At 42.4% G+C, this 12,347-nt stretch overlaps 1 protein-coding gene across 3 annotated transcripts in view; it reads left to right on the top strand.

The window, feature by feature from the left end:
* Positions 1-723: 723 nt before the first annotated feature.
* The window catches only part of AMFR (autocrine motility factor receptor), a 41,613-nt gene continuing 29,989 nt past the window's right edge, over positions 724-12,347 (top strand). Inside the window, exons 1-2 of one of the 3 annotated variants that reach the window (XM_081510649.1) lie at positions 724-1,120; positions 11,128-11,220. In XM_081510649.1, coding sequence (XP_081366775.1) covers positions 854-1,120; positions 11,128-11,220 — 360 coding nt within the window. In that variant the 5' untranslated portion in view covers positions 724-853. Of the gene's footprint in view, positions 1,121-1,244; positions 1,628-11,127; positions 11,221-12,347 lie in introns of those variants that run through there. The other 2 variants (XM_081510651.1, XM_081510650.1) reach the window with 2 other exon arrangements.

The following is a 12,347-nucleotide window of genomic DNA, read 5'->3' as shown; positions in this document are numbered from 1 at the left end:
GGTCAAATGGTCACTCTTAGGTTTAAACTTCTTGAAGAGCTGACATCACTTTCCAAAGTATCCGCACTATGTTACATTCCTACCTGGTGTATGAGGGAACACATTTTTATTTCCTGATAAATCAGGTTCACTTTAGACTTTGCCGGGGGTTACTAGTAAACAGCAGAAACTTGATTTGCGAGGAATTTGAGACTGTTGATTCATTGTCTTTCCATGGGGTCAGGGCCTCTATTATTCCCTAAGCACTGTCTACTCTTTCAGCCACTTGGAAAGTTCCTAGGTCCACAGGGAGGCTCTGGAGTAACCTGCTTACGGGGAGGTTAAGGAAACTAAGGACAAGTGGCCGGACGCCGGTGGCCCGGGTCCCCGCGTTCTGCGGATGGGCCCACGCGGCCAGCGCTCGACCGCCCGTCAGCGCCGTCGGGCCTGAGTGACGCTTGGGCCCGGCCCGGGAAAGGTGCCCTGAGCGTCCGCGGGCCAGGCCGAGCTAGGGTGTCGGCGGAAGATAATGCTGGGCGCTGGGCCGCAGGGCCTGCGGCCGGGGCCTCCGCCAACTAGGCGGCGGCGCGACCGCAGGGGGCGGGGGACCAAGGCCGCGCCCCCGCGCCCGTCCCGCCCGCACCCTGCTGGGGGCGGCGGCCAGCCCCGAGCCAGCCGAGGCTCTTCCGCGCCGGCAGGGGCAGCAGCGGGAGCGGCGCGGGGCGGAGCGGCCAGGAGCGGCCCGGCCCGGCCCGGCGCGGCGGCGGCGGCGGCGGCGGCAGCGACGCCAGAGCTCGTGGGCGCCGTTCGCGAGGCCGCCGGGACCCGGCCGCAGCGCGGGGAGGCCAGGGGGCTGGAAGCTGCCGCTGCCGCCATGCCGCTGCTCTTCCTCGAGCGCTTCCCCTGGCCCAGCCTCCGCACCTACACGGGCCTCAGCGGCCTGGCCTTGCTCGGCACCATCGTCAGCGCCTACCGCGCTCTCAGCCAGCCCGAGGCCGGGCCCGGGCCCGGGCCCACCGAGGCGGAGCCGGTAACGGCCCCGGTGCAGCCAGACCCGGCCGCGCTCGTCCGGCCGAGCGCTGGGGGACCCCGGGCCCGCGACGTGGCCCAGTACCTGCTCTCGGACAGCCTGTTCGTGTGGGTGAGCGAGACTGCCGGGGCCGCCGAGGAGGAGCGGGGAGAGGGGTGGGGGCCGCCATGTCACCCATTATCCGTGGGGGGCGTGGCTGGAGCCGGGGTCCCCTCCCCCCGGGACCCCGGAGTGTGGGGGCGGGGGGCGGGGCCCCGCTGGCGTACGCGCCTCCGTGGGACCCGGTGAGGGTTAGGGTGTGGCGGTGGGGTCGTGAGGGGGAGCGGGTCCCCAGGGGCGGGTCGTCTTTGAGGGCCTGGAGAAGGGACTTTGGGACGGGGTTGGGGAGGTGCAGGGGACGGGGCGCCCCGCAAGGGAACGCGGCGGCCGGCCAGGGGCGGGCGGGGGGAGGTGTGGAAGGGAGGAGGGGGAGGGTTGGGAATCGGGGGGTCGGGGGGAGAAGTAAAAGATGGGGGGCCGAGTTGGCGTTGCTGAGGGACCACCAGGAAGTGAAATGGAAGACCTCAAAGAGCAGAGTCAGTTACCCCGGAGTTGGGAAGGCTTTTCGGACGCAGTCAGGTAGGGAGATGTTGTTAACGCGTTTCACGTGTAAACAGAGAAGAGACAGAATTTCAGATGTTGAGCATAGGAGAATTTTGGGTGTGTTTGGACGTTGTTTGGAGAAGGACCTTCTACAGATTTCTTTCTTTCTTTATTATGTGATTGTCCTCTTTGAGTGGACCTAACACAAATGCAGACTGTGCGTTCTTTCCTGCTGCTTTTACCTGGTGATTCATGAAAGTTTCCTTTGATGTCTGAAGACAGCCAAAATATTTGGAGTCGAGAGATGTCTCTTCATTTTAACTCAGGGTTTCTCCTTCTAGTGATCCATGTTAAAACAAGGTTTCCAGTTTGTCTGCCAGTGTAAGATAAGCAGCGTTTAGGAGACATAAATGCAGGTTTCACTTATTAGAACAGATAATTTCAGGCGGGCAGATCAACAGTATTTTGGCTAAAGAACTTGGTTTCCACGTTGGCCTTTGAATGCCTCATAGAAATCCGACAGTGATCAGAAAAAGTTCTGGTACTGAAGTCTGTCCCTAGGGTTTGCTGTGGGGTCTTGAGTCTTGCCTCCTCCTGTAATTTCCCATTTCGGTTGAAAGTCGGCTGTAAATGACTGGGATTAATATTCCAAGTATACGGAATGATATACAGCTCATTTGTTGTAATTAATCCCACTGTGCTTCATCAGGAAGCAGTGGGATTTATGAACTCTGTGGGTGTAGATTAAGTCTCTTGGTCCTTCTGATGAAGAGATTAGTAGAAGGCAGGGAAGGGTGAGGTTCCCTTCTTCCACTGCTGTGTAAAGCTGAATCTTACAGTAGGGAAGAAGGGAGAAGAGAAAGAACTCAACCCGTGTCTCTTGTTTAATGTCTGTTAAACCTAGATTTTTAAAAATCTGTTTTTTGCATTTTAGTTGGCAGATAAACAGCTTAAAGTAATGTGAAGAGTGCTTTTGTCAAATGTTGAAATTTCAATGTAGTCTTTGATATATATATATGTATATATATGTTTAAGTATAAGATACAAGTAAGCCTTTGAGATGGAGCTGCTATAGTGTTTAACAACTACTGGTATTGTTTAATGATTACCCCCCTAGTCTCTTTGTACAAAACTCATTCCAGTTCCAAGGTTAACACCTCTTCATAAAACATTACATAAACATAAAACATTAAAGCCTGTTGATTTTCTGTGAAAACAATTGTTAAGAAAATTTCCTTTTCTTCCCAGCTTTTTCAACAGAGAGCTTACCTCCAGTGAGTTTACAATTTCTTCCTATCTGTGGATGATTTTTTTTCCTTTCTCAGTTGGTCTTGCCGCTGTTCTTCCAGCTTTCCTCTGTGGTTTTCACACTTTTATCTTGGCCTTCCTTGGTTCCTCAGACCTTCCATGTATGCATTATCAGTTTTCCTCATCACCCATTACTTAAGTTTCTGCTTTAGTAGCGGAATAGGAGTTGCAATCTCAAAAGCCTTCCTCTGAGACCTGCCATGTAGCATAATTAAGTGAATACATGGTGGAGTCTTTGTTAGAATGGATCATTTTTTTTTTTTTTTGGCCCTGCCCAAGGATGCTCATTCAGTTTTTAAAAACCAAGCAAGACAAAAACAATCAGTTGATCTTTCTGCCAGTTTGCAAAATCCTGCTAGCTAGTATTTTTGCACATTGATCTCTAAAACTTATTTTCGTAGGGCACAGTTTAGATGAATATAGCTAGGAATATGTCTTCATTCTAATTAACCTCCTAGTGATTTTCCGCTCGTTAATGGTTGAGAAACTGATCAGGGAGAGGATGGGGTGATCAGGGAGAGGATAGGGTAGAGGGGTGAAGGTCAAGTTATGTAAACCTTGCCTGCTCTGTTAAGGAGTGTGAACATTATTTCATGGGCAGAGGGTTTCAGTGGGAGTGGAGGGGAGAAGGGGCTGTCATGGTGAGACGATTTTTTCAGGGGGGTACCTATAGCAGCAGTGGGGAAGATGGATTTATGTAGAATGGGAAGAGGCTAGGAGATGTAGTGATCAGACTCCAACTCCGAGGAGAGCTCTCCCGGCGGCCCTCTGGCGTGGATATTGAGAACAGGTTTGAGAGGAGGTTCTTGGTGTTGTTACTCTAACAAATAGCCAGATTTGTCTTGATTGTTTGTTTCTTCATGTCTTTCTAGAAATTCCATTCCAAACTTTTATTCCAGATTAGGTTTTATTTTGCTATTTATTTCTAGGCTAATTTTACGTTGTTCAGATGTCCCTTCCATTAAAGTATCTCCTGATCCTTTTCCATCATTGTTTTGAATTGTTCAGGTGTTTCTGGCTTTTCAACTTTGCTAATCTTACTCATTAGTTTCATTACTTTCTCCTGTTTTTTTTTGTTTTTTTCTGTTCCGTTCTGGTTTTTTGTTTTGTTTTGTTTTGTTTTTAAAATGGTTAAGAGCAGGAAGTGGTAAAATAGAGAAAAAGAAATATGGAACAAAGTTTAAGGTTCTGACGACTTAATTAGATGCAAATAGAATAGTTGAAATAGAAATGCCAAAGGAAAAAGTCACCGAAAATGAAAAGGGATAAAAGAGAACTGATCATTGAGAGCAGAGATTAGCAAACCTTGTTGGCCTGTTTGGCCTATTAGCTAATAATTGTTTTTACGTTTTTAAATTTTTTTTTAAAGGAAGACTATGTGACTGAGAGCATGTGACCTACAAAGCCTAAAATATTTACTGTCTAATAGCCCATTAGAGAAAAAGTTTCTGACTCTTAGCTTAAAGAGCCCATCTTCACATAATTATACAACTTGAGAACTGAAAGTAATTTGCTAGGTTTGAGTGTTGGTAAGATGAATATTCCAAAGAAGAGAGAAAAATGTTAGCTCCAGAAATGTTTGGGGCAACTAAAGAAAAAGACTAAACTTGGAAATAATAGGACATAAGCCTAGATAAACAACTTAAAAATACAGGAAAAATCTCTAGAGTGAGGGGGAAGGAAATAGCTATTTTATTGCTTGCTAGATGTGTGCTATGTGCTTTATATATGTAATCTCATTTATTTCCCTACTGTTGTGAAAAGAGGAACGCAATTATCAGTGTGATAAGAAGGGGAATGCATTATTGGCATTTTATACTTGTCACTGGGAGCCTGCAGAAAAGTAACTTTCCAGTGTCCTTAAAAGAGGAGACTGATAAAAGGTGTGTTTGTGTTTGTGTGTGTGGTGGGGGTTACGGGGAGGGAGGCAGTTAGTGCTGGTGTTAAGTATGAGATTAAGTAACATCCATATTGATTGTATCCTTAAAACGGTTCCTGGGAGTTGAATCGCATTTTGTCACAAGGTCATAAATAATGCCCCATTGGTGGCCAGCATTTTATAGAATCAGAAACTTCCACGGGGTTACACAGTGATAAATGTGGCCAAGCTGTCTCTTAGCACCCTCTTCTCTTCCTTGCAGACCAGGCTGTCTCATAATTTTGTTTCTGTTTCTTCTAGGTGAACAGTAGAGCCATTTTGGGAGAAAAGTTTTCTTACGGGGCCTTTAGAGCAAAAGGAATTACTTTAAGCTTGATTCAGTAGGGGTTCCTTGGGTCATTACTACCTGGTCTGTTTGGTTAAGACTACTCAAGGACTAGCAAAACTTGTTTTTATTTTGTGTAGACAAGAAAAAATAAAGGCATTTGGTGAGATTTTTTAAAAATACTAAAGTTTTTTTTTTTTTTTTTTTAAACACTGCTATAGATAGGAGAACTTTTTCTGAGGTATTTTAATATAGTAGAAATACAGTGTGTTATACCAGGTTGACTTGTGACTTAGGCTACCCAGTTTGGGTTTGTTACTCGTCTGTCTCCCATGGTACAATGAGAAAAGTAATGTGAAACTTCAGAACTGGTCAGGTTAGATTCTAAACTTTAATATTCTTTTTTTTCCCAATAGATTCTTAACTTAAAAAAATTAATAAATGATGTATGCTCATGGTACAGAAGGTAAAAGGTGCACAAGTGATACATACAATGAAAAGTAAATCTCTCTCTCCCTCTTACCTGCCTCCCTCCCCTGAAAGTAGCTCTTACCAGTTTCTTGTAATTAGTGCTGGTGTTAAGTAGAAAATTAAGAAATACCCAGATGGATCAAGTCCTTGATGCAGTTCACATTAACATATTATACAAATATATATAGCATATATACAATATGGTATATATGCTGTTGTTGTTAGTCACTAAATCATGTCTGAGTCTTTTGCAACCCCATGGACTGTATAGCCCACCAGGCTCCTCTGTCCATGAAATTCTCCAGGCAAGAATACTGGAGTGGGTTACCGTTTCCTTCTCCAGGGGATCTTCCCAACCCAGGGATTGAACCCACATCTCCTGCATTGGCAGGTGGATTCTTTATCATTGAGCCACCAAGGAAACCCATAGTATATATACATATTCTTTCTTTTTTACACAGAAAGTAGCATAGTAATCACATTTCTACACTTTGCTTTTTTTCAGTGAGCAAGTTATCTTGAAGGTTCTATATAATGCTAGTAAATGTAGAACTGCTGAGTTAGTTTTCCTGGCTTCATTGTATTCCATTGAATGGCTGTTTTTACACTTTATTGAACTATTCTCCCTAATGGCCATGTAATAGTTTTCCGTTTTTCTGGTGTTGTAAACAGTGTTCCGGTGAGCTCCTTATACTTAGATTTGTTTACATGTAAGTTTGGATTCTGCCCACAAGGGAAGATTATAGAAGGAGGTTAGTACTTTTACTGTGGTCTGTTAAAGATCAAGTTCAGACTAGGCCTGTTTAAAGTGAGTCTCATTTTGATGACTGAAGGTGAGAAGGTTTGTCCTGGTTTTGCTGGTTTAAATATGGACTGAAGTGTTGTTTCTGTAAGACTCTCACTGATGACCTAGTGGGATCTGACTTGCAGTTTGCTTTTCATTTTATATGGGAATATAGTTGATGTACAGTGTTGTGTTTCGTGTGTACAGCTAAGTGATTGTTATACATGTACATATATCCCTTTTTCATATTCTGTTCTCATATAGGTTATTACAGAATATTGAGTAGAGTTCCCTGTGTTATACAGTAGGTCCTTGTTGCTAATCTATTTTATATATAGTGAAAGTGAAAGTCACTCAGTCATGTCCAACTCTTTGCGACCCCGTGGACTATACAGTCCGTGGAATTCTCCAGGCCAGAATACTGGAGTGGGTAGCTTGTCCCTGCTCCAATGGATCTTTCTGACCCAGGAATCAAACTGGGGTCTCCTGCATTGCAGATGGATTCTTTACCAATTGAGCTATCAGGGAAGCACTTTATATATGGTAGTGTTTATATGTTAATCCAGGGATTTACTTTTAAATGAAGACAGCTTGAATTATGTTTCTTCCTGTATTTTCAATTTTTCAAGGCTGTGTCAGTTTTAAAATTGAAATTTATATCTGTATTGGAATGATAGTATGTGTGAAATTGACATTTTCTCTGTGAGTAGAAGAGAATTCTTCAAGAGCTAGGAATACCAAACCACCTGACCTGCCTCCTGAGAAATCTGTATGCAGGTCAAGAAGCAACAGTTAGAAGCGGACTTGGAAAAACTGGTTCCAAATTGGAAAGGCGTATGTCAAGGCTGTATATTGTCACCCTGCCTATTTAACATATGCAGAGTACATCATGCCAAATGCTGAGCTGGATAAAACACAAGCTGGGATCATGATTGCCAGGAGAAATATCAATAACCTCAGATGTGCAGATGACACCACCCTTATGGCAGAAAGCAAAGAACTAAAGAGCCTCTCAATGAAAGTGAAAGAGGAGAGTGAAAAAGTTGGCTTAAAACTCAACATTCGGAAAACTAAGATCATGGCATCCGGTCCCATCACTTCATGGCAAATAGGTGGGGAAACAGTGGAAACAGTGGCAGACTTTATTTTGGGGGGCTCCAAAATCACTGCAGATGGTGACTGCAGTCATGAAATTAAAAGATGCTTACTCCTTGGAAGGAAAGTTATGACCAACCTAGATAGCATATTAAAAAGCAGAGACATTACTTTGCCAACAAAGGTCCATCTAGTCAAGGCTATGGTTTTTCCAGTAATCATGTATGGATGTGAGAGTTGGACTATAAAGAAAGCTGAGCGCCGAAGAATTGATGCTTTTGAACTATGTTATTGGAGAAGACTCTTGAGAGTCCTTTGGACTGCAAGGAGATCCAACCAGTCCATCCTAAAGGAGATCAGTCCTGGGTGTTCATTGGAAGGACTGATGTTGAAGCTGAAACTCCAATACTTTGGCCACGTGATGTGAAGAACTGACTCATTGGAAAAGACCCTGATGCTGGGAAAGATTGAAGGTGGGAGGAGAAGGGGACAACAGAGAATGAGATGGTTGGATGGCATCACCGACTCAGTGGACATGAGTTTGGGTAAACTCTGGCAGTTGGTAATGGACAGGGAAGCCTGGCGTGCTGCAGTCCATGGGATCCCAAAGAGTCGGACACAACTGAGCAACTGAACTGAGCTGTTCTAAAAACACTTTTTCATGATCTTAAAATCTTCAGTTACTTCCAGTCTTATATAGCTTTCACTTTCATATAAAGTTCACAAAATATTATCGTTTTCTTATTTTATGTAAAATCTCTTTCTAATATCAGTTTACTGATATCAATCTCTTTTCCCCTTCTTAGCCATGCTAATTTTCAAATCTTCCATTTATATTTAAAATAGAAATGATTATCTACTGGTGATGGAATTATCAGAGACTTTCACTTTTTTTTTGGTAAATCAGAGTTAAAATGTTTTTATACCATATCTTTGAACTTAGAAAAACTGGAAAAAAAAATTTTAACTGGGAAGTAATACTTTATTGCTTATTTTATACCCCAGGGTGTGTGAGAAAGCTGTTTAGGTTAGAGAAATGATTGAGTGACCCTAAATTTGATTTCCACTGTTGTTCTCAGGAGAGCAGCTGGCTTGGCCTGTTAGATGTTGACCAAGTTCTGTGTCCTGTAGATTCTAACAGCTCTTTGAGTGCAGGGTCCAAATCAACCTCATTTCTCTTAACCTCCCACATACCTTTAACATGTAGGTGCTAAATATGTTGAATTTATTTCTACATTTCATATGCCTACCTGCAAAAACAGGAAGACTTTAAAAAAATTTGTGTTATAATCAGGCTGGGGATGGATGTTTGGCTGATTTTAAAAATCCTGTTGAAGTGTGGAGATTCCTCAAAAAACTGGAAATAGAACTCCCATATGACACAGCAATCCCACTGCTGGGCATACACACTGAGGAAACCAGAATTGGAAGAGACACGTGTACCCCAATGTTCATCGCAGCACTATTTATAATAGCCAGGACATGGAAGCAACCTAGATGCCCATCAGCAGATGAATGGATAAGGAAGCTGTGGTACATATACCCAATGGAATATTACTCAGCCATTAAAAAGAATACATTCGAATCAGTTCTAATGAGGTGGATGAAACTGGAGCCTATTATACAGAGTGAAGTAAGCCAGAAAGAAAAACACCAATACAGTATACTAACACATATATATGGTATTTAGTCAATCGGTAAAGATAACCCTGTATGCAAGACATCAAAAGAGACACAGATAAATAGAACAGTATTATGGACTCTATGGGAGAGGGCGAGGGTGGGATGATATGGGAGAATGGCATGGAAGCATGTAAATTATCATGTGTGAAGCGAATTGCCAGTCCAGGTTCAATGCATGATACAGGGTGCTCAGGGCTGGTGCACCGGGATGACCCCGAGGGATGGCATGGGGGGGAGGTGGAAGGGGGGTTCTGGAAGGGGAAAACATGTACACCCATGGTGGATTTATGTCAATGTATGGCAAAACAAATAATAAATAAAGAAAAAATAAATAAAAATGATTTGCTGCCAAAAAAAAAAAAAAATCCTGTTCAGCTGGGGCATATGGCATGAGGGACTGTGGTTGTAGTTTTGTCTTACAACATTTTTTTCTTAATTGACATAATTGGAATTCCCACTAACTGATTTAGAGCACAAGGAAGATAAGCCTTTTAAACATCTATTTCATCTCCTTAAAATTCAGTATTCTATCCAATTTGTTGGAATGTTTTGAATAGGGCTGTTCCACAGGCTGTTCCACAATACTTAAGGAGGTTAAGATGTTTTGGATAGCTAATTTCGCTTTTTTTTTTTTTTCTGGTTATCTGAGGAAGTTAATTACCAGAAGAGTTTCGTTTTTCAGCACTGTTTTTGTTTTAGTTCTTTGAAAATACATCCCATACTTCCTTGTCCCATTAGACAGGCAGAATGTAACTAAACATAATTTATTCTTTTGTAATGAATCAGGGCTACCATTCATGATACATAATGCATCAGGATTACCAAAGGGCTGAGTGATGTCAGGTACAAAGGGGAACCTGAAGAGATCCTAGGGAGTTTGCTTCCTTATATCACCCTCTTCTGTCACCTTCCTTTATTTTTAAAACATCATTTGCTTCTTTTGGAAGTAGAGGGATGGATGACCTGGGAAGAGGAATCTGGCCTCCTCCATCTTCCTATACACCTAGTGAAACAAAGATGAAAGTAGTCTTTAATGTCGTTGGTGTTCGTTTTCATTTGCTCTAACTAAAAGTCCTCTTTACAGTTCTTCATCAAGGTCCTTTTGGCTTTTTCAGATTCTTTGGTTTTAAAAATCTTTGGCGCATCAGTAAGGTGGTGTGCCATACTAACTTCTGAGTTGGGGCAGCTCACATTTTCATTTTGTAAGCATTAGATTTGTTGTTTAGGTGTAAGGTCTTTCTTAATTACTAAGGAAATTTTCTACTTGCTTGTGAAGAAGGCCTTGCACTGTCATTGGTGTCTCATGGTTGCAGTTCTCAGCTCCTCCTGCCAGTTTTCCTCTTTCTCCATGCTTTCGGGATTCTGCTCCCCTCGAATGCCCCAGAACCTTTCCTTTAAGGCCAACACCAACCACAGGTATCTTTTGTCCCATTGCAATACATTTGAAAATATGTATGTTTTTGATTCTCAATTCTCCATGATCTTGTAGACTCTTTGTGACCATTCACCTTCTTCTCCATATTTCCTGTTTTTGAACAGAGCAGTGTAGGAAGTTTGGGTGCTGGACTTTTACTGTTCAAGATAACTGCATTTTCTGGAAAAGTTTTATTCTAGACTGTTCAAAATCTTAATATGAGAAGTGATATGCCTCAGAGATACGGTTTCCTAAGGTGTATACAGTTTTATACATACAGTACAGAGTTTACACTCAATTCAGTTAAGACTGAAGAGGATGATGGCTTTCTGAAGGGTACACGTTGGGACAGGGCTCTGTGAGTTCACCACCAAGCTGGTACCTCCCCTCCCGACTCCTCATCCATACCCCCCCCATAAAAATGTGCCCCTTCAGATGTTACTGATCTTGTACTGGTAGAAAACTGGAAAGGTTCAGTTATTAGAAATGTTGGCTGAATTCCCAATAGAAAATTTTTAGAGCTGCATTGATTTTTCAACAAGAGGAAATAAACTTCCTTTCTTTGGTTTGTGTACAGGTTCTAGTAAATACTGCTTGCTGCGTTTTGATGTTGGTGGCTAAGCTAATCCAGTGTATTGTGTTTGGCCCTCTTCGAGTGAGCGAAAGACAGGTAAGTCCGCACAGCAAGGATGCATTCTTGTGACTAGATTAAAAAAACAAAAACTTTCTTGGGTATAATTTCAAACTTACAGAAAAGTTGCACAAGTAGTATGAAGAACTCCCATATAGATTTTATCCAGATTCAGAGTTACTAACATTTTGCCCCATTTGCTCTAACATTCATTTTTTATCTACATATCAGTAGATATATAGATGTTTCTTTCTGATCTGTTTGAGAGTAAACTAGGGACATCATATGCCTGTTACTTCAAATAGTGCAATATATGTTTCCTAAGAGCAAGGACATTTTCTTATACAACCATAAGACAATGATCAACATCAGGAAATTCAGCATTGGCAAAATACTTCATGTAGTCCACAGTCTGTATCCAGTGTTACCAGGCTGTCCCAGTATTGTTCTTGATCGCTATTTCCCCACGACATTTATGAGGTAATTCTGAAGAAGCTCCGACTTTTTTTGTTTGAATGATCGTATATATATATCATTCTTTAGAATATGGGTAGTTTTCCAAAGGAATTTACTGAGAGATTTAGTTTTTCCCTTTGGAAAAGAATATTAAGCTTCCTCGTTTTGCAAGCCAATGTTCAGGTGAGATAGTCTGACATTTGAACATTATTCTCATAATGTATATATGAGCAGGATGTGCTTTCATTAAAGAATTAATGCCATGAACATACTGTGCAGATTGGCAGTTCCCCAAAGGATTCTAGTGGATAGAGTATAGAATGGTGTGTTTTAAAGTAAGACTTCAGAACTGGCCTTTACAACAATAACATATGAGCAGAACTAAGTTGTAGTTTGTCTGATGCAAGAGGTAAGACGCAAAAACCTACTGTCAATACATTAACAGTACACAGTGGCCTCACCCCTTACCTATCTTTTTCAACCCAAATCTCATGTTATCAAGTCAGCTGAGGTCCTGGGCAGAATTAAAATGCAGTTACTGTGTGATTGAGCCCTTGGATGCTGTGAAGAGCAGGGCTGTTTGTTTTCCCCCAAATTTTTCATTAGTGAGGACTGAGCACTTTCTGCAAAATATCAACTCCAGAGGTCTCCTAGATGGGATCAATAGAACACAGTTTTTTTGGTAGCATACAAAAACTTTTTTAAACAAT

The sequence above is a fragment of the Giraffa tippelskirchi genome, chromosome 7 (genome assembly GCF_054371585.1).
Source record: "Giraffa tippelskirchi isolate mGirTip1 chromosome 7, T2T-mGirTip1v1.2.pri, whole genome shotgun sequence".
Taxonomy (NCBI): domain Eukaryota; kingdom Metazoa; phylum Chordata; class Mammalia; order Artiodactyla; family Giraffidae; genus Giraffa; species Giraffa tippelskirchi.
Note: the sequence above shows the minus strand (reverse complement) of the source record. Positions and strands in the feature narration are given on the sequence as shown.